Source organism: Pteropus medius, unplaced genomic scaffold (genome assembly GCF_902729225.1).
Source record: "Pteropus medius unplaced genomic scaffold, Ma_sr-lr_union100, whole genome shotgun sequence".
Classification (NCBI taxonomy): domain Eukaryota; kingdom Metazoa; phylum Chordata; class Mammalia; order Chiroptera; family Pteropodidae; genus Pteropus; species Pteropus medius.
This window is the reverse complement of record NW_024342473.1, coordinates 1,104,010-1,126,463: the sequence shown is the minus strand read 5'-3', so window position 1 is coordinate 1,126,463 and position 22,454 is coordinate 1,104,010. Positions and strand designations below refer to the sequence as shown.

Sequence of the window (22,454 nt, the reverse complement as noted above, 5' to 3'; positions counted from 1 at the left end):
ATCTGAACGCAACGAACCTAAAAGTTTGAGAGAGCAAGTTTCCTTGCTGACGAGTTTACCTTCACCATTCGGCCTCCAGAAAGAGCTCTTCACGCCGGAAGTGCACTAATCCGCAGCACGTGGGGTAGCCAGGGCGCTCTTCACGTGACTAGGCGAGGCCTCGGGAACCTTGTAGCCAATGGTAGCCCTAGGGGGCGGTGCCTGTGACGCTCCAGACCTATCCCGGAAGTGGGGCTGAGGTGGGGGCGGGAAAGGGCGGGGAGGCCGGGGTGTGGAAAGTGTGGCGGCCCCGCCCCGTCTCTTGGAACTGCCGCGGCCGCCACCGCCCCCGCCGCCGCTGCTGTAGGGGACCAAAGCGGGTGCGCAGGCGAAAGGCGCTCTTTCTTTGCTGAAAGGTGAAGACATGCGGAAAAACTGGTGGGGCTGGGACTGGAGCGAGGCAGGGCCGGGAAAGGCGGCCGAAGCCGAGTCCTAATGAGGGGAGGAGAAAGGATGGATGGGGGAAACGGAGGCGAGCGCGGGACCCACCAGATCTCAGGCCCATGCGGAGCCGGGCCAGGCTGAGGATGCCGGCAGGATAAGGGGGCGCATGAGAGGCCGGGGCTACGACGACGCGTCCGGGGAGTGTAGTGCGCGCCCAGTGAGCGAGGGCTAGGTGCTGCTGGCCTGGTCCTGTTATCCCCATCCTTCGTGGGGACGTGCGGCCTGGGCTGGGTCCCCCGCAATGGGGATCAGGGCGGCGGCAGAGGGCCGGGAGGTGCGGCGCGGCGCTGTGCGGGAAGGTCGCCGGCTTCTGCGGTGGGACGATGGGGGCCGGGATTTGCGGCTCCCTGCGCTGGCGCGGGTACCCTCACCCCTAGCTAGCTCTCTGCAACTTCCTTCCCCACCTCTCCACCAAAGGATGGAAAAGTTTGTAGAGGCCAAAGTTAGAAAGTGCCCACTGTTCTTGGGTAGATGTTCTATAAATGCACAAATAATAGATCAATGATGCTTGGCACGTAACCTGTTCGAAATGAGATATTTCTTTATCTTTGTGCCCGTTGTTAAAAAGCAAACAAACTTTTCGCGTAGTTTCCTCGGAAAAGCTACCCTCTCCTCAGCCCACCATGGCGGATGAAATTGATTTCACTACTGGAGACGCTGGGGCTTCCAGCACTTACCCTATGCAGTGTTCGGCCCTGCGCAAAAACGGCTTCGTGGTGCTCAAAGGACGACCATGCAAAATAGTGGAGATGTCAACTTCCAAAACTGGAAAACATGGTCATGCCAAGGTAAGTGCCCTTCCAGGTACGTCTGCGTTGATTTTGATCATTTGCTTTACATTACAGCACATGAGATTTCTATACTTAAAACTTTAAAATAAGCACTTTTTTTTTCCTTCCCACAATTACTGAGTGATCAGCTATTGCTTTGCATACTGAAAGGTAGCATTTCCTCCTTGGGCCCTTATAATGTTTCATTAATTGGGAACCGAAACTTTCCTGAATCTTAGTGAGTTAGATCTGTTCGTTTACAAATGAGAAAACCTGTTCTAACGTATTTCTAAGAAACCTAAGTTCATCATTTTTCTTATTCACTTTTATAATTGAATTATTTGGCTTAATTGAATTACTGGGCTGTATATGATTTAGATCTTGATATGTCGTGATGTTGTTTAGTTGTTCATTCTTCTTAATTCTGTGCCCACTACATTTTTTTAAGAAAGTAAGATTAGATGACCTTGAAGGGAGAAAGAATCTGTCACAATCGTCTTTGGTATTGTGCTCTTGTGTATGTAATGAGTGATATACTTGGCAAAGATTAAATAGGTCTCCTGTTCTCCCTTCTCTGTTAGGTTCACCTTGTTGGAATTGATATTTTCACGGGCAAAAAATACGAAGATATTTGCCCTTCTACTCACAATATGGATGTTCCAAATATTAAGAGAAATGATTATCAAGTAAGTAATAATTTCCTTTAGAGTGCTTCTTGTTTCTTAAAGGTGTAAATACATTCTGCTATCAGTTGTAATTCAACAGAAGCCAGGAGTAGTGTAGATTTTTCTACAATTATTAGGTACCACTTATCTTAGAAATTGGAGAAATAGTGATATTTAAAATTTGTACCTTCTTCAGGATTATTCTACTTTGCTATTTTTTAACATTCTTGCATTTTTAAAAAGTTTAACACTTCTTGTTTCTCAGATTAAATGACTGCATATTCTGCATATTATGACTGAATAAGTTTAATGTTTGGTTAAATTACTATTCTCTTTGTTGTAAAATGTTTCAAATTTAGATGACTCTCTCATATGTTTTATTTCTTTTCACTTATCAGACTTAAGACTTCCAAGAAATTATTAGAATTCATGTTCCACCAACCAAGTTTGTGTATTAATGAATGTGAGTCAGCATTCGATATTCTTAAATAAATAAGTTGAAAGCCTTAAACATAAAGGGTAAAGTACACGGTCACTGAATATGGTGAAGAAAATTTTTAAAAACTATGTAATTGTTTTATTTCTATTCCGTGACCATGCTGTGACCTTTCGTTAAATTATAGGTATAAACTTCACATTTGAGTTCCAATTATACATTTGGATAGGTCATGTTTAATGACAGCATTCTGTTGTTTTGAGTATTGATAGTAACCAAACCATTGACCTCATAGGATGTGGGAGCTTAGATTAATCATAACTAAAGTCTTTCTTGAAAGTCTTCCATTTCTTTGTCAAGCATACCATATCTAGTACTCTTTTCTGTTCATTTTACATAGTGAGAAATACGAGTGTGACACTTAGATTTGTTTTATCCAGTTTAAATTGATTTCTTTCTATACCTTTTATTGTATGACATAATTTTTAAAGAATACTACTGTCAACTGTAATTACCCATGACTTTCTTTTACTCTTTGTCCACATGTAAACATATTTTTACATGGTTTTAATCTAGTGAGCAGTTTTATATTTTTACTTCCCCACTTATGATTTCTAGGTTGCTTTCGAGCCTTTGTAAAAATTTGAATTGTCTTAGTATAATAATAGCAAGTGGTTTGTTTGTTTGTTTGTTTATAGTCAGGCATTTCTGGGTTTGGATTCAGTTCTGCTACTTTCTGGCTGGATGACCTTAGATAAATTACACAACCTCTCTGAGCCTCAGTCTTTTCATCCACAAAAGAGGACATTGTGAGGATTAAATTACCTCCTAAGTTAGATATATACCAAAAAGTAGTTTTTTTCTGCTCTCCCTTTTCCTGGGTAAATATCCCACTTAATCATTCCATTATTCTGGAAACACCTAATTTAGACATGACATATAGTGGTGTTCAATAAACATTTGTTAAATGCATAGGTAATTATTCATTGAGGTAAGAATAGTGTAGCCAACTAAGGCTAAGCATAGAATTTTCTTTTGCCGAAAATGGATTTCTGTTTTAATTCTGAACGTGAATGTTTTGACTATTCAACATTTATGATATTCATTAACATGCAGCCAACATAGAATACTTTTGCTTTTGAATATTTCAGAAATATGATATCAGTAATTCAGATATTACCAGTAGTTCAGATAATTACTACTGTGATTGAATTAGCCAATTATTGATTGGAGCTCAAGATTTAACATAAAGGAAAAATTTGATTTGTGTTTTATTTTGAGATGTAGCAGGGCCTGGAGTCTGTTGTCTAGAGCACAAAATTTTTTTAAAAAAGGTAGGACCAGTAACAATACTAAGCCACATAGGAGCCTAAGGCAAAAGGAAAAATCAGTAATTCTGATTCTATCATTATTTAAAATTTTGATATTTTGTTCATCATGGAATTTTTACATTTTTAATCTTTTAAAATATTGAGTTAAAATATTTGTCTTATGGCTGATACTTCTTTTTGATGCCATTTTAAATTTTTCACCCAAGACCAAGTATCTCACTTGCCTCACTCTTGTCTCAGTCTTTGGTGTGTAGTTTTTACTGCAGAATGGATAAGAGAATAACTCAAGCCAGGTAATCTGGGTCCAAACCCCTGCTTCAGCACTAACTGTGTGACCTCCTTTGGCAAGTTATCTAACCTCTTGCCTCCTTTCTTTATTTATAAAATGGAGATAAAAATAATAAACCTTTCATGGGATCATTGTGAGATTTATATAGTTAATACTTAGAACAGTGCCTTGTAGAGTAAGTACCCAGTGATCACATCCCTTCATTATCAAGTCACCGTAGAGTACTTATTTCTGTTCATTTCAAAAAATTAGTAGTCTACAGCCATGCCACCCTGAACACGCCCGATCCCGTCTGATCTCGGAAGCTAAGCAGGGCCGGGCCTGGTTAGTACTTGGATGGAAGACCACCTAGGAAGACCAGGTGCTGTAGGCATTAAAAAAAAAAAATTTGTTCTGCAAGCTTTACCCATTATATTTATTGTGCTGTGGAGATCTTCACTCACCTATCCCAAGTGCCTTGATTAAATTCCTACTTATTATTTAGCTATATGTCCTTTGTATTTGCTTTATTGAGTGTTTCAAGTGCCAGTTTGGCAGTCAGCTAGAGTGAAATATGTATATGTTATATATATAATATATTATATACATATTTATTATAATAATTAAAAACTAAATATTTAGGAAAACAAATACATTAATATTTATAATTTTATCTTTATGTATTTTAAAATAAGTTCAGAATGAAAGAAAAATTTTCTCCAGACTTCCATTGCAAGATGCAGCTAGGTTTGAAATTGCTAATTTCTTTTACTTTTCCCCAAAGTAGTTATGTTTGTCTGGAGCTCAGTGATGGTGTAAATGCAAATATATCCAGACACCGTAGGGAATCCCCAAATTTTAAAATATAGAAACACTTGTTCAGACTCTGGCACTCATTTGAATCAAGTTTCTTAAGAAGATTCTATGTTCCTGTATATACAACACAAGTGCCTTTTCTGCATTCACTAAAGTTTTATCTGTCATTTGAAGACCATTTTTCAGAAAGAAAACTAACTGCTGCAGGATATATTAAAGCACATATTGTGGACCTTTGGATTGGTGAATTGCCAAATCTATGAATATTAAAATCATAGTCTATTCTTCAAATAAATGGTATGCCTTTTGGATATTGGCATATGTGAGTTGAATTCTATTGTTACAACTTAAGAAAGAACAACAACAAAGAAAATAATGATTCTATGTGTTCCTTGAGGTTAAAGTCTTTTTATAATTTTTACCTGTTCTGTGGCATCTTTGTGTTCCCTGGTGGAAGAAGTCTTTCTTTAAGAATAAAAAATTTCAAAACTGGCAGATCCCAGTATTTCAGGAACAATAAGCAAGTATTTTGCTACAGTATCATTAGGAATAATAGTAAGAAGAGCCACAACCTTTGGTTCCTAGACCTGTATATTATACCAATGGGAGAAATAGTACCATATATTGAAATATATTGCAACCTGTTAAATAGCACCCAAACCCACAAAATATCACTCAGCCGATGGCAAAGATGACACTTTTAATAGCCCAGTTGACACAGGCAAACTGTTTTCAAATGACGGAGTGCATAGACCATTGAATTCTCTGAACATTGTCCTGTTCTCTTTTATTTTGCACGTCAAATGAAGTTTTTAGTCAGAAATGATACCAAGCGCAATACTGACAGGAATGTGGCATTCTATAAATTCACAGATGGGATTTTAGCAGAAGCACTGCAGGCAGGGGAGTCATTCCTAGAATACCTAGAATAAGAATCTAATGGAATGAGTGCAAACCACTGCCTCTTCCATGACGGAAGGAATACAGAGTCGCCAGGTGGCCTGCTGTTACCCCTGGGGAATGGTACCATATCAGGTACTTGGCAGTGTATGTAGTCAGATCAGCTTTGGTGAGAGCAAGCCTGTGTCTTTGAGTCCATGCCACCAGGGCTACTTTCTTCATAAGCCAATTGAGCAAAGACTGGAAAGACTACATAAAGAAACTGAAAGACATTCACAGATAGAATTATCTTGTCCACCTAATTGTCTCCCTTTGTAACAGATACCCTTTGGTATTCATATGGGCACATTCTCTAACTATTTGGAGTCCTTCCACATTACCATTTCCCCACATTTACTGTCACCAATTTTTCTGTTTGTTCTTTCAGTGTCCTTGACCTTCCACCCAAACTCTTAGGCATTGCCCATAATTAGTGTAAATGCAAACCTCTGGTTCTTTCTTCTTTCACGTCCAGTTCATGAAGCTTTTCTCACCTCCACTATCTTTCAGGGCCCTCTCTGAATAATTTCATCAAATCACACATAACCATCTAGAAACCATTAGGAATTTTCTTTTTCAGTCAGCAGGTCATAGGGGAACTCCCCATAAAGCCATTGGTATAAATTGAGGGAGAAGTTGTTGATGTAGCAGAAGAGGGTGCTTTCTTAGTCTGAGCCAAGTTCTTATACAACTTGTTTGTGACCTTAGGACCTGCTCGAGTTGATCTCGTATATGCTACTTCCACTTGATGATGGAGTGCTGCTGTGCATACCCAACGTCATGGCTTGGTGGGTCAGATTATGCTTCCAGTTGATGATAGTGTTATTTGCTTAGGTTTTAAAATAATGATCAAGCATTAAGTCTCTACCAGGGACCAGCAGCTCTAAGTAAGCAGCTTGAGAGGCTGGAAGAAGAGGAAAAGGAAGAAATAGAAAGGAAGAGGACTTAAGTCTGGTTGTTTGAAATAGAATGAGGAACAAAATTAAATTCAGAAATTAGGGCTCAGAAGGCACCTGTAGTGATGACATGCCTTGTCTAGCCTTCTGTTGTATACCAATAATTCAAATACAGGCAAAAAAAATCTTTATAATTCCCCATTTTTAGTGTTCTTTCTAATTCTGATCACATCCTGGGCAGAATCCGTAGTCACTAACTCTTCCCATATCCTTCCTTTTAGTTCACGCTTTGCTTTTTCAACTCCTTGTGCCTCCAACCATTTAGCGGTTACAGTGCTCTTCACAGAATTCTTATACACCATAGCATTTTTCTTCTTCACTTTTTATTGTGGAACTTTTCAAAATATAATGACCCCCATATATCCATCATCTAGCTTTAACAATTATCAACATATAGCCAGTTTTGTTTCATCTACACCCCACACCTATTTTTTCTTTCTGTACCCCTTACCTCTTGATTATGTTAAAGCTAATATCAGATATTATATCATTTTTCATTTCATCTGAAAATATTTTGTTATATATTTCTAAGGATAAGAACTATTAAAAAATCAAAACACACTGTGGCACCAGAAAAAATAGTAATTCCTTAATACCTTCAAATATCTAATCAGCCAATCAATAGTTATATTTTCTAATTGTATACATTTTTTTTTTTTTGCTTTTTGGGATGTGATGGTTATTGTTTTTGTTTTGTAATTTATCTAAATCAGGACCTAAATTAAATTCACACATTGAAACCAAGTGGTGTATCTCTTAAATTTATTTTAATCTATAGCTCTCTCTCATGCACTAGAGTTCTCTCTCTTCCTCCCCCTCTCCTCTTTCAATTTTTTGATTAAAAAAAACCTACATCATTTGTTCTGTAGACTTTCTCACATTCTGTATTTTGCTAATTGCATTTCCTTATCGTTTAACATGTTCCTCTGTCTCATATGTTTCCTGGAAATTGATAATTATATGTAGAGGCTTGATCAGATTCAGTTTAGATTTTTATTTTCTTCCTCTTCTTTCTGTAATACAAACTACTCCATAGGTGATGTTCTGTACAACCACCAGGTAAATAAGTCTGATTGTTTATCTTTTTGTGATGTTAGTAGATATATAATTGCCTCAACCCATTAATTTATTAGGGGAGACAAAATAATCCTTCATTTCTTCATTTTTTTTTTTTTTTTTTTTTAGCCAGAACACTTTTATAAAGAGCAACTTCCCTTCAATAATTTTTTTTGTTTACCCTTTGGTATAGTATATGATAGGAAAGACAATATAAATGCTTGATTCTTTTTGATTACCAGTTTTCAAAATGAATTGGTGCCCTAGTATTCAGTGAAGATGACTAATCAAGTGGTTTTTTTTCCTCTATGAACTTTACCGTATTTGTATTTCAATCCATTGCAGTTACTAAACTTATTGATTCTCAAATTGTTCTATCTTCAGCCAGAAGGACCTTATTCAGCTTAGCTCCTGAGTCCCTGTAATGTGAGCCTAGTGGTCTTGTTAAGCTATGTTTACTAGGATAACAGCTGGCTCCTGGTTCATCTTGTATGCTTTCTTCTCTGGACCTGGAATTACTCATTTTTCCAAGGAACCCTATAGAGAGAAATAACACCTATGGGAGAAATAGCACCATACATTGGGTTATTTTAGTAGGAAATAATAGATGCCACATTCTGGCACCAGTATTTTGTGGGTATATAAATTTCATTTGTCAGTCAGCAGCTTAGTATACTCCTGCATGCCAAACACCTCTATTATAAGTTTTCTGACCCTGCCCTTTCCCGTCTCCCTGCTTGCTAATAACAAGTTCAAAGGCATCTTAAAGTTATCAAATGAATAGATTGGTTTAAAGATAATGATTAGAAGGAAGTATTTAGAATTGACTTATAACTGTCTCCTCACCATTCTTTCCTGCCAACTCTGTAGAACCAGAGAGGGCTTTGAGAGAAGATGGAAAAACAATTGCACAAAAAATGCCTAAAATTCAGCGATGACACCATTAGCTTTTTTTTTTTTTTTTTTAAGACTGCAAATTACAGAAGGGAAAATAATACCTTTAGAGTGGATAAATCTGGCAGATACTCCCTTAGCCAACTGATCAAAGTTAACATCACAAGTAATAGTACAATTGACATCATTTGCCTCTTGGTGGGATACCCAGAGGACACCTCACTTAGTAGTATCCCTCCCAAAAGTTTATTACCTGAATCATGAGGAAATAATTAGACAAACCCAAAATAAGAAACATTCTATAATGCAGCAAACCTGTACTCTTCAAAAATGTCACTGTCAGGAAAGACAATGGGTGAGGAACTGTTCAGTTTAAAAGAGACTAAATTAACATGACAACCAAATACAAGATATGATCCTGGAGTTGGGAAGAAAAAGATGCTATCAAAGACAATATTGGGACGATTGGCAAATTTAAATATGAACTATACATTGAATAATGTATTAGCAATATTGAATTTCCTGGTTTTGAAAAATAAAATGATTATATAAGGATATGTCCTTGTTCTTAGGAAAAATACACTGAAGTATTTATTACTAAAGAGTCATGATGTGTGAAATTTATTCTCAAGTGGGTCAGTAAAAATAAGAAAAGAATAAGAATGTGTATGGTATGTATTTTATATATTTTATATATACAGAGAGAAAAAAATGCATGTGTGGTTAAATGTTAACAATGGACGGATCCAGGTAAAAGATAAGAATTTTGTTGCATTATGTTTATAACTTTTCTGTATATCTGAAAATTTTTAAATAAATAATTTAAGATCAAATAATTCATTTTTATTAATTTTATTTTTCTATAGCTTAGTTTTTTTGGGAATTTTAATTTTATTTCATAAAGCAATTTATTTTAATAAGATACTCAACATACAGATACATTTTACAAGACGTTTTATAATATGTCTATATATTTTTATACTTGAAATGCTTTCTATTTCATCCCACAGTTTATTTTATGAATTCTTAAAATCAAAAAACAATGTACCACCATTATATAAACATCAAAATACTAGTATTACTATTTAGCTTTATGTTTCAGTCAGTAATGGCACTGTGAACCTTTAACTCTTAAAATAGACAAGTTCCACTTCAGAGAACTCCTACACTTGATCTTAGCCAAAAGGCCGAGAAGCAATAGGGAACTCCTAAAAAGAGTTGAAATCAGAAAGATCCACCTCAAAGCCTGTAGTTATTTATTTAAAAATTATACTTCTACATAACCTCTTTGCTCCCCCACTCCTCTACCAGCCACCTCACAAATAGTCGAAAGAGATAAAGATTAATTAAAAGTGTTTGCGGTTGCTTTATAGGATGGTTTTTGTTTTTTAGATTTTAGACATGTGCAAAACTGAAATCTCCTATGTTAGTTGGGGTTTCTGTAGAAAGCCAGAGCCAGATTTGGTTGCACCATAGAGGAGAGCTATGGTGCACCTGCGTTATATCCTAGTGGTAAAAGGGGGTTCGGGGCCATGTCTTTTGACTCCTTTTGTGTGTGTCAACATTAACATCTGTATTCTGGATAATTGCCTTTTATAAAAACTGTTAGAATTCTAGGCACACTGCTGGTGTACATGCTTTTAGAATAAATTAATGCAGCCTGGCTGTTTCCTCATGCCTATAACAAAAAAGAATCAATTATATCAAAACTGCGCCTTTTGCAAATTAGGTTGATTAGGTTTTGTTTCATTTTGTCATCAACAAGTTAACCTTCGTCTTTTTAAAAAAAAATCTAGTGGTGTTAGCAGTGAGTTAGAGACTAAAAATTTTCCACTTAACTTTGTTCATAATGAAATTATAAAACACATTGTTTGTGATTGTGAAAAACTAAAAATAACCTTTATGCCCTTTAATGGGAAAATGGTTGAGTCAGTTACAGTTTATCTATGCAATTTTGAAGTGGTTGAAGAGACAAAAATAAGTCCATATTTTCCAGTTTGGAAAGATTTCTAAGATATGTTATTAAGTGAAAACAGCTTGCCGAAAAATACATATACTGTTTTTTGAAGAACAACTATATTTGTAGTGTGTACATAAATGTAAATGCTTCAGGATACACTACAAAGAAGCCTAAACTGTTTAATAATGCAGAGACTTGGAGTGGGGGGGTGATAGAGATGCAGGGAAGAGTGAATTTACACTTTTAGTCTGTACATATTTTATACTTTTGTTTGTTTAGCATTTTTAAGCACCAAGAATATATTAATGTATCACTGTGTGCTTATACTAATTAATGAGTATTGCAATTTAACTATGTAAATATTACAAAGGGGTGGGTGTAATCTAATCAGTGCAAATGATATCATTTCTTTTAATAGCTGATATGCATTCAAGATGGTTACCTTTCCCTGCTGACAGAAACTGGTGAAGTTCGTGAGGATCTTAAACTGCCAGAAGGTGAACTCGGCAAAGAAATAGAAGGAAAATACAATGCAGGTGAAGACGTACAGGTAAAGACACATGAGAAGATTTTTTTAAACCATTTTATAAAAATTTGGCCTAAACTAGCATAAAATACCATATATGAAATGTAGCTTTTAAATACTGGTGAAATGCTGAAAATGATCTCTATAAGGCAGGTTTCCCATGACATCCTTAGAGACCCATTACCAAAAAATTGTCAAGTGTTCATTTTTGCTACATAGACAATGTCAGCCGCAAATTGTTTTGAAGATCAACTTCTGAGCTACCCTTTTAAGTATAGGAAAGAATGCTATGGGAATATATAACATCTAATAAGTTTGAAACATTTATAGCTTTTATTCTCTCTATTCCAAGGAAGTTGTCTTACAAATTACAATTTGAGAAATTTCACTTTAGGAAACTATAAAGAAAGTAGATTTTTTGGTCTTGGAATACCTGTTTCCAAAGTGTATAACATGTCCACAAATGTACAGTATATAATGAATTAAATATATCTTATATGCATATTGCCTTCTGAATAACTTTTGTTTGCATTTTTCCCTTCTAGGTGTCTGTCATGTGTGCAATGAGTGAAGAATATGCTGTAGCCATAAAGCCCTGCAAATAAAAATGGGAACGTCAGGCATGAGCAAACTGTTTAGGTCTGGATCAACTGCAGATCTAAAGTTTGGTCCTAAGTTGTCACCAAAGCTATGGCCTTCATAAGCAACCTCATTTATTTTTTGTTATCAAATTGTGCTGAGTTAGTTTTGCAGGCAGTTGGTAATTTTAAAAATATCAAGATGTGTAATTCTTTTTTTTTTTTAATTTTATAGGTGTTTTTCCTATAACACTCTTGTGGTTTTCCATATGAGTCCAGAAATAGACAAGGTAGCTTTAGCTTGACCAAATCATTCCTGAATTTTAGTTAAATGATAAATAAACCAGGGTTTTAAGTGAAACAATGTAGCTCTAGTGGTATTTAAATAACCACATTTCAGTTGAATTGCTCTGCATTAACTTCAGACTTAATATCATAGAGTAAGTAAATTATGGATTGGAACTGTCACAGTTTCAGCCTGTGTGTGGCAAGCACAAATCCTTAAACAAAAATATTATCAAAAAGTGTCAGTTATCTTAGCAGCCATGTGTACCCACCTGTATTATCTCAGTCCCACTCTTCTTTGCTAAATTGTTGGCCAACTTAATATAATCTTATATATGGTGATTTTCATACCTGCTTGTGGTTGACAGGCATTAACTGTTGGGCGATTATTAGTCACATTATAAAGAAGACAAGGAACAGCGGCAAAGGGGGTTGATTAAAGTTATAGGTTTTTATTTAAGGCCTTCGTAATCAGCATAAAAATAGAAAGTTTCTTTCTAGTTGTACTTTTGCTTTTAACTTTTGTATTCTCTCTGTTTAAAGGAGTGAACTGCTTTATTGGATACTATGCAGTGCTTTTTGTCAATTATGTTGATTTTTTAAATCAATTATATTGATAAATTATGTCAATAAAAGTTGGTATTTATAGTAGTCACTTCTTTCCAACCATTTGTAAGTAGACTTTTTGACATCAAAATATTTATTTGTAAGACAAAAACTGGAATTCTTACTTCGAATTGATTTGGAACATGTTAAATTTATGTACATTTTTTTCTAAAGTGGAATGAAAGCAAATTAGAATTATGGAAGAAAAGTTACTTTATGTGATAATCATTATTTAACTTAATAAGTACATATGTGTATTTCTTTTCTGATTATCATGTGATTTAATTCTGTTACTCATGTGAAGTATAACTAGGAAAGAATTCTATAAACTGAAGTATTTTAAAAAGTGTTTTAGATGATTTTGCTACATTTCTGTTTAGGCTTTTACATTATATATACTTCATTTCCAGAATTCTAAACATTGTCACAGGGTTTGTGAGGACCTTCAACTCAATAACAATAATTATACTGGAGTGAAACTTAGAGCAAGATTACTATTTTAGTAATACCATCATTCTCTAAGACTGATTATGATACATCTCCCATCATGCCTTGACTTATATAAGGCCTCTATTCTTATCATCTAAAGGAAAATATATAAGATGTTGTAACTGTTCTAATTAGTGACTGGAAATTGCATTAGGAACAGATCTCAAAGTTTTAGTTACTTAATTTGCTCATACTTTTAAGTCTTGTGTTAGCCTCAGCAAACCCACTTGGACAAAAAGCAAGATACTTTAAGGAAATGCAAGGAGAATTCTAAAGCACAAGAAGTGTTGAGGTTGTAGTTAATAATTTTTAGTGTAACATTTTAGCTTTTGCCCATCTAAAGCTCAATTAGGAATTAGGCTAAATTCTTTCCAGTATTCCATTTGAGTATCTACTACATACTGCTCTAGTTTTTTTAGTACTTTGTAATGTGTATCTTACTTGCTACTTGTTGGCATTGTTACCCACAGGAATTCCAGAGAGTTATCAATCTGTGCTGCTTGCTGGTCATACATATGACCCCAGTTAACCATGGTAGTATTCTGGTTCAGTATTAGTTATGGATCAGCATGCCCTTGTTCTTCCTAACTCGTCAAACTTCACATAAATATATTTTCGATAGCGAGGTAAGTGTATATAAATTATAATAATGCATCTCTATCTTCATACCTTGAATGGCAAAACCTATTTATGCATAAATATTTCATTTTAAGTACTATAATGAAGTATAAATACTCTGACATATAAGTATAGATTTTAAAGATACAGGACTTTGTTTATTTTCATGTAAGTCAATATATGTTTCTCTAGAACAAAATATTTCATTTAGTAAAGCTTTATAACATTAAAAAGAAGCAGGGAAACATTTTTTAACACAAAATGGAAGTGACTTCGTTCTTTCGTGACATTAGAAATGTTAATAGTTGATTACTAGTATTTGTTGTACTTTTTTGTAGCAAATGTTAAGTATTACAGGTTACCATGTATAGAATGTAGACTGTCATGATGATAGATTATACAGTGATAAACCATTTTTGTCTGCAGGCATTTTACCAGTTTATATAATATTAACAAGTGGAATATGTTTCTTTTTAGAACACCATTTTATTTCTACTGTAAATACTTTGTTATACCTTATTTGCTACAAGGTTGTATACCCTCTGAAATAGTCAAATCATTGCTACTTTGACTTAGCATTTGAGTCATAATCATAATTATGATGTTTCTTTCATGCTCCCCTCTAAGGGCTGTCAGTCACTTGAAATTGTTGCTAACCAAGCTCTTGAATCTGTTTCCATTGATGATACAAAATTCAGTACCAATGCTTTATAACAATTACCAAAACTTGCCTGCAGCCAGAGCATGATATCTTTAGTAGTAGATACTTCAATAAAGTGTTTAGGCTATGAAATTTGGGGACACAGTTTTTCATTATAGCACAATATGTGTGCATGTGCACACATAGCTTTGTATGTTTGTTCTTTTTACAAAGTCTTTCCAACTCTTAAAAGTACTGTAGTCTGGTAGTGCCTCAAATCTTGGTAACTTTTTTTTTAATTTACAACTTTTCCAGAATTTGTTTTTGTACTTTAAAGTTTCTCAATTAGATTATTTCTAGTTGAGCTGTAATTTGAATGCATTGTTCTCAGGGCTGTTTGTGCTAAGAGCTGAAGTTTCATTATTTTAAAGCTAACTGCCTGAAAGTATATTGCAGAATTTTCCCAAATTGTATTACATGCAAATAAAAAAATCCTTAATGTTAACATACTTAAACTATATACCGAATATTCAAGAAAAAAATTAGAACGTTACTAATATCTGTACTGGAATCTTGCCATATTTTTTCATTTTAGAATAGAATTTGATAGTCTTATCTTAGAATCCTATCCTCAGTGATATATTTGAAAGCATTCCTTTAGCATGGACCCAAAAGATAGTTTCAAAGCCAGACACTGATGTAGTAGTACTCAAACATATTTAGGGACAACAGATCGAAATTTATAATGCTCTTTTGAGTATATTAAAATGTTTACATATTGAATTCTATAATATGAACGAGGAACAGACTTACTATGAGAAAATCCGGCTCTTAAGAAGAGCCAACGAAAGGCATATTTCCATAAATAGTATATTATTTTGAACTGATCAACAGTTTAAAATTTTCTAATATCATTTAGGCATAACATTTCACAGTTTTCGAGCCTTTTTCCTCCTGTTATTAAGGCAAGTAATAGACAACCAAGGCTTAAGAAAACTTTTTTGTGGAAAATCTTAAAATTGAGAAAATTCAATGTATTAACTTTAATCTATTAAATTTTTTTCTTCTGAATTGGTTATATGGCATCATTATTTGATTTTAGCAGGGAACATTTGGATTTAACTTATGGAGCACAGATGTTCTGTGGGTACATGGCTCAAAGTCACTATATCATTTAATGTTTTTCCATTAAATAAATATCTGAACATCAACTTAACTACCAAGTGAATGAAGTCAAGTGCCTGAAAAGTGCTGTATACATCTAATTAACACATTTTCCTTATGTGAAAGATGCATCTTATGGCAGTGCCTATCAGGCTTTCACGCGCTAGAAACATAATTGTTGCCAAAATTTTACCATCTACCACTATTCCTCTCTCCTTCAAACAGGTTAAAAACTATGTTACAATTGAAAAAAGAGGTTCTTTTATTTATATGAAGTCCCTAAAACTATTTCTTAGTTTTGGTAGAGTTAGATTTATCTTAGTTCGAGATTGCACTTTTGAAAACCTAGACACTAAACTATATTCAGTGATTACTGTACAGCTTGTCATGAGTCATAGTTGTGATCTTTCCTGAAATGAAATCTTTATTGTGGTTAATATCTATGATAAATAAGCACTTGTGCTTGTTACAACGTCTAATGCAAATTACTAGTTCTACACTAGAATAATGAAAATGACTATTATGTACTTTTGTCCTCCTCTCCAAAAAGGAAATAGTTTGAATAGCATTGTCTAATCCAATGGCACTTTATTAGTAATACATTTTATTTGTCTTAGGTGTAGGAGAACTCTTTCTTTTACCTGCTTAGACTCATGTTTTAACTAAAACTTTAAAAGTATAAGATATGTAGTATTGGTATTGTGCATTTTACATTTCAAAAATGGGAAAAATTCAAATGTTAAGTCTTTGGCTATACTAAAATACTTGTTAGAATCCTTTAAAATGTAGATAGTAAACAATTGTAATTTTTTGTTACATTAAAATGTATTTGTTAAGTTCATCAGTTATATTAAAAATAAAGTTAATTTAACAGCTTGCACTATTGTATATATACATTTCTAAAAACATTTTCATACTAGAAAATTATATGACCTTATATGTAGATCACTATTTTTAAAAAGTCTAACTTTTGTTTTTATTGTGTTTTTATATTCTAGGTCCTTATTAGAGAGTGGCCCAGCTTTATGGCTGGGAATGTTAATTTCTAAATTTTAGTTCCAAATTTAGGTACAATGATGTTTTTATTTTTAAATTTTTAATGGCTTTTTAAAAATTTAAATTAGTTTCAAGTATACAGTACATTGGTTAGACATCTATATAGTTCATAAAATGATCCCCTCAGTTGCTCCCTCCCTCTCCTGGCCAGACAGAGAGGAGGGATGTTGCAGGGCTGGGAGAATGGGGTGAAGGGTTAAAGCAGTAAAAATAGCTTCTTAAATATGTAAAATAGGCACATTGTTTAAAATTCTACAAGTACAAGAGTAAAAACATCTTCCCATCTTCATCCTCTTCCTGCATTCTTCCAGACATATTAACGCAGAAGAGGTTAGTGAGCTCTCTCCTACCCCTGACCTCCCAGGGTCTGAGGTGTTCCTGCCCTACCATGGCTGCTATTCTTTTCCCACAGTGATATGAATGGTGTGATGAGTCCCTGAAGCAAACCCTTCACCCTTTCCCGTTCCTCGCCATGTCCAATCACACATCTGGACAGATTCATCCCTAGATGGCTCGGCAGTTTCTTTTCTACACTGTACCATTCTGGAACATCTCTGTGACTCCCTGACATGTGAGCCATGCCAAGACTACTATAGCAGTTGTCACCTTATATCCATGATGAGTATTACTGATATCATAAGCTTCCAGATCCAGCAAGCATAATTGGGCGGTAAAAGAAGCACCAAGTTAGAGTCTTCCATCCCTCAGCTTTGCTCTCTTTTGCCATTTGCAAATACCAATAGCTCTGTTTCCCAGAGATAGACTTAGGAGGGGAAGTGAAAAGGGATTAATTATATGTTACCTGTCAGCCTGTCTGAGTCTCTTCTCCCCCAGCCCCAACCTCATAATTAAACATTCTATCCAAATGGAAGGTGCCCTGTGGAACTGCCACATTTAGAACTCATACCATCTGTCTAAAGTGTGTTCCACTGAGAACTTAAAACATCTATCCCCACAATACACTAAGCAGTATCAGTTACAACCACTAGGTGTGTATTGGCTGACTCAAAAGGTCCCACCTACAAGGTTATTATCAATCCACTGTCTAATTTGAGAGTTATTTCTGAATCCAGTTAAAATAATTTTGGCCACACCCATGAACATGTCCTATCACAATGTCATGTCCCATCCCAGTGTTTGAGAGCACAAAAAAGGCTTGGCAACTTCAGTTGCCATCAGATCTCCAACACAGATTGTAGCTGGGAGAATAGAGGTTCACCTACCTAACTGAAAGTGTGTCTACTTTTTTCGTTCACAATTATGTGTGTGAGTTTCACTTAAATTGTCACTCTAGTTCATTTTTTTTTTCTTATACCTATTTTATTGTTTGTTGGTTATTTTATTTTTTTAAATTAAGTTTATTGGGGTAACGGTTAATACAATCATATAATTTTCAGGTGTACATTATCATTTGACATCTGTATATTCTGTTGTGTGTTCACCACCCAAAGTCCAGTTTCTTTCACACTCTAGTTCATTTTAATTGCTGTACAATCAATGAAGTACATCTTTTGGAGAATGTGTGTGTATGTGTGTATATATAGAGATAGATAGATATTGATATAGATATAGATATATAGTGTATTCAGAAATGCAAGAATAGTTAAATATTAGAAAATTATTACTATAACTCACTCCCATGGGAAATAGATTAATATGTTAGGAAACCTCTCTTAATAGTATTTTCTATATCGGTAAGTCTAAAGAGAAAGATTATATTATTTTCTCCATAGGTACTGAAAAAACTTTAGATAAAACAATATCTATCAAAAATATCTTGAGAAAATAGAAGTGCACGAATACTTGTGAAACATAAATGTATTTATGTTTATATATGTTAGCACAGTATACATAACATGCATGGGTGCATATGGATGCACGCATGTGTACTTATATGTACACATGCATAAATGTCTATGTGTGTGTAAAATTCCAAAAGCTAGCCTTTTACTCCATGGAAAAACACTAAAGGCATTCTCACTAACGTCAAGAACTAGGCAAAAATGCCCACTATCTTGACCACTATTACATTGTTCTGGAAGTATTAGCCAATTCTATTGGATGATAGAAAATAGACACATTACAACTATAAAAGTAAAAGAAAAAAATAAAACTTCTATTTTCAGGTGACCTGATAATATACCTCAAAAATCCCAGATAATCAATGATAAAGCTAACTCAAAATTATTCATCAAGATAGCAGAATACAAGATTAACATGCAAAAATAAATAGCTTTTATATACAAAAATAACCAACTAGAAGATATAATAGAAGGAAAACTTCATGTACAGTAGCAATGAAAAAATGTAATAAAATTATAAAGAAATGTTCAAAACCTATATGAAGAAAAGTAACAAACACTCCTGAAAGACAAAAAATTGACTTAAACAAATGGAAAGACATTTGTTATTCTTGGCTGATAGCTCAACATTATTAAGATGATAGTTTTACTAATTTATAAAATTAGTCCCAATAAAAGGCAGTCCCAATAAAAATACCAACAAACCTTTTTATGAAGTTAAACAAGTTGCTAAAAAGTTTATATGGAAATATAAACATGAAAAGAATAGCTAGGCAAACACTGAAAAGAAAGCTATGAGTGGAGACTAGCAGTAGCAAAAATTGAAACATACTACAAATACTCTATAATCAATATAGTGAGGTAGTGGCAAATGAATAGAAGGACCAATGGAATGGAATAGAAAGTACAGAAATATGCCCAAATACATATAGAAATGTAGTATATGATAAAGTTGGTATTGCAGACCACTGGGCAAAGGTTAATTGTTCAACAATTGGGAAAATATATTTGGTAGAAATAGAAGAATTACATACAACATACCCAAGAATAAATTCCAAATGAAGCAGAGGTCTATATAAGAACAATAAACTCTGTAAGTCCTAAAAGAAAATATAAGTGAATTTCTCTATAACTTGGTTTCTTTTCAACTATGACTGAAAATCCAGATACAATAAAAAGCTTTGTAGAGAGGAAGAACAAATGATAAATGGAGTAAAATGTTAATAGTTGGTCAAAATCTAGATAACAGACATTTAAATGTCTATGTGTTCTTTAGACTAATTTTATAATTTTCAGTGAGTTTGAAATAACAGTTTTTTAAAATTAAAATTTGTATAATGCCATTCAATTTTATAGATGTAATTACTTGTGTAATATAAAGGATACCACACACACATTCACAAATATGTACACTCTCAAAGAATTAAATAGCAATTTCTAAGCAAGTGGGATTTTAGATAATTTTATACAAATTCTTTTTTGCTTCTCCATATTTCCTTTCATGAGCATTTCTTCTGGCATTCAAAGTTAATAATTCTGTTAATTTAAAAAGTTTCTCAAAGCATTTTTTATACTAGTGAAAAATGGAAATAATCTAAAAGGTGAATGACTTAGCTAAAAATGACAATAAAATTAAGCAATGAGAAAAGATGCTTGTCTCATTTTAAAGGTTGAACAGTTATTCAGAATTCCTGTGGCATTGTATAACAAGAAAATCTTACTTCTGAAACTACATTTGTTAAAAATAATAAAAACATAATAAATTAGGTTTTCCTAAATACACTGAGAAAAGATGCATTGAAACAAACATACATTTTTTTAATCATAATTTTAATGCTCTCTAATCAAATTAGTAAAGAAAGGGCAAGCAGCAGTGACTTCAGTTCCTATTTCCCTGCCTGGTACTCTTGAATTTCATTTATGAATATGTAACGAAGAACATTGATAGGTTGGGGGAATTAAAAGCAATATTCTTCAGTAGTAATGTTTCTCTTCAGTGCCTCAGTGTTGTTTGCACAGAAGGCTGTAGCACATCCTTTGTCAAAGCTGTGCAGTTTTCTTTCATAGGACCATTCAGGCTGCAATGTCATTCAAGCATATTTTTCTGAAGAGATCCAGTGCCTCATAACACTCAACATGCTCCACTTTGTAGCACATGACACAGAAAAAATACCATAGAAATACTGTGAAATGGTATTTTCTACATATACAAAATATATTTTTTTATAACACTTAAATGATAACATTGATGACTGGAAAGAGAAATTTACAGATTGCTGTTTTATAAATCAGCTTCTAGCAAATAAATGGGGTTTCATAATAAGTTAATATCAGAGATGTAGACATTGTCTACTTTCTGTGTTACAGTGTGATCTTTTGTGTCGATAGTAGAGCTTAGGCCTTCCAAACTGTAACACTAAGGATGAGGGATAAGGTAGGGATAAGGTACACCTTTTGATTCTGTAAGAAACTCAAGACAGATACAGAGCTGCAGGAAGACCAAATGTATGAAATACAAATGGAACTTGAAAGAGAACTCTGTTCAGACCTTTGTTTGACTAAATGTCATAGTATTTTTTCATGGTTCAAAATACATATTGGTAGTTACATAGATAAATGTTTATTAGAATATTACAAACTCATTAAAATATTTATAATCTTTCTGTGACAAAATATCAGTGTGGATTTTAAAGTTTATGTTGACCACAAGGTTTATGTTTCTGCAGGTGTACATCGATTTGTATGTTTTCAATTACAAAAATAATGAAGGTTGTGAGAACTGTCTTTATGACAAATTATATTTCTGTTCTGAAATATAATTTTACCATAAATGACAAAAATGCTTTTGTGTGTGTCTATTTCTGGGCTCTCTATTCTATTGGTGTGTGTGTCTAACCTTGAAACAATATTCAACTGTCTTAATTGTGGAATCATTAAAATAAATCTTAATCCGTAGGACAAATTCTGCCACTTTATTTTTTCCTTTTTCAAATATATTCTGGCTATTCTGGTATCTGCTTTTTCATATTGGTTTGAAAAGAGAAGGGAGGAGAGGAAAGGAAAGGAGAGGAGAGGGAAGGGAGGGGAGGAGGAGGAGGGAGAGGGAGGGGAGGAGGAGGGGAGGGAGGGAGGGGGAGAGAGGAGGAAGGAGGGGAGGGAAGGGAGGGAAGGGGAAGGAAAAGGAGAAGGGGAAGGAAAAGGGGAGGGAAAGGAAGAGAAGAGAAGAAAGGAAAGGAGGAAATTAAGCTGTTGCTTGGTATCACATTGAATCTATAATTCAGTTTGGGGAGAATTGGCATCTTTGTTATATTGGGTCTTCCAATTCATGAACATTGAATGTCTTTCTACTTATTGGTCTTCTTTAATGTCTTTCAATTATATTTCATAGTTTTGCATAAAGATCTTTTACATCTTTCATTATTTTTTTCCTTAGGTATTTGATATATTTGTTACTGAAAATATCTCCTTTAACTTTATCTTCTAATTTATTGCTAGTTTATAGATATGCATTTGATTTATGTACATGAGCTTTGTATCAAGCAATCTTGATAAAATCACATTCTAATAATTTATCTGTAGATTCTTTTAAATTTTGTACATATACGATTACATATCAATTGCAAAAATTAACATTATCACCTACCTTGCTGTATAGCATAATGCTGGATATGGTTTTCTAATAATATATCTGTAAATATAAATATATATGTAAAGTATACTATTCATATATTATGCATTTTTATGTATAGTATATTTTATACTATATTTTATATATTTTTTTCCTGGATGAGATTAAACTATATTTTTCCTCTCTCAAAATGTCCTTTTCAGGTTTTAGTATCAAGGTTATGCAGGCCTCATAAAATAAGTTGATGACTGAACGAGTTTGTGTAAAATTGGTATCTTAGCCTGCTGGCTTAGGCATTGGTTTATTTTAGGAAATGATCCCAGGTAACAGAACAAAGGAACTGGAAAGTGTGAAACTGGGAGGAGCAAAAGCAAAAAAATGTTCTGGGGACAAATGATGCTTAATCCTGCTGGGCTCTTCCATGCAGTGATATTGATGTACTTATGAACTGTCCACTCAAGAGAAAGGGGAAGGTAACAGCAGCCAGT

The 22,454-nt window shown here is 34.1% G+C and overlaps 1 protein-coding gene and 1 non-coding gene across 3 annotated transcripts; both read left to right on the top strand.

Moving 5' to 3' along the window:
• Window positions 1-238: 238 nt before the first annotated feature.
• Window positions 239-16,356, top strand: EIF5A2 (eukaryotic translation initiation factor 5A2). Of its 2 annotated transcripts, none has more exons than XM_039865025.1 (5): window positions 239-395; window positions 1,072-1,271; window positions 1,835-1,939; window positions 10,993-11,124; window positions 11,646-16,356. In XM_039865025.1, exons 2-5 carry the CDS (start codon window positions 1,107-1,109, stop codon window positions 11,703-11,705), a joined length of 462 nt encoding a protein of 153 aa, XP_039720959.1. In that variant the 5' UTR covers window positions 239-395; window positions 1,072-1,106; the 3' UTR covers window positions 11,706-16,356. The 2 variants fall into 2 exon arrangements, with proteins under 2 accessions (XP_039720959.1, XP_039720960.1); XM_039865026.1 differs by having other exon boundaries at window positions 256-395; window positions 1,052-1,271.
• Window positions 4,229-4,347, top strand: LOC120604737 (5S ribosomal RNA). The gene has a single exon (XR_005653398.1). It is a non-coding gene; the product is annotated as a 5S ribosomal RNA (ribosomal RNA).
• Window positions 16,357-22,454: the final 6,098 nt, after the last annotated feature.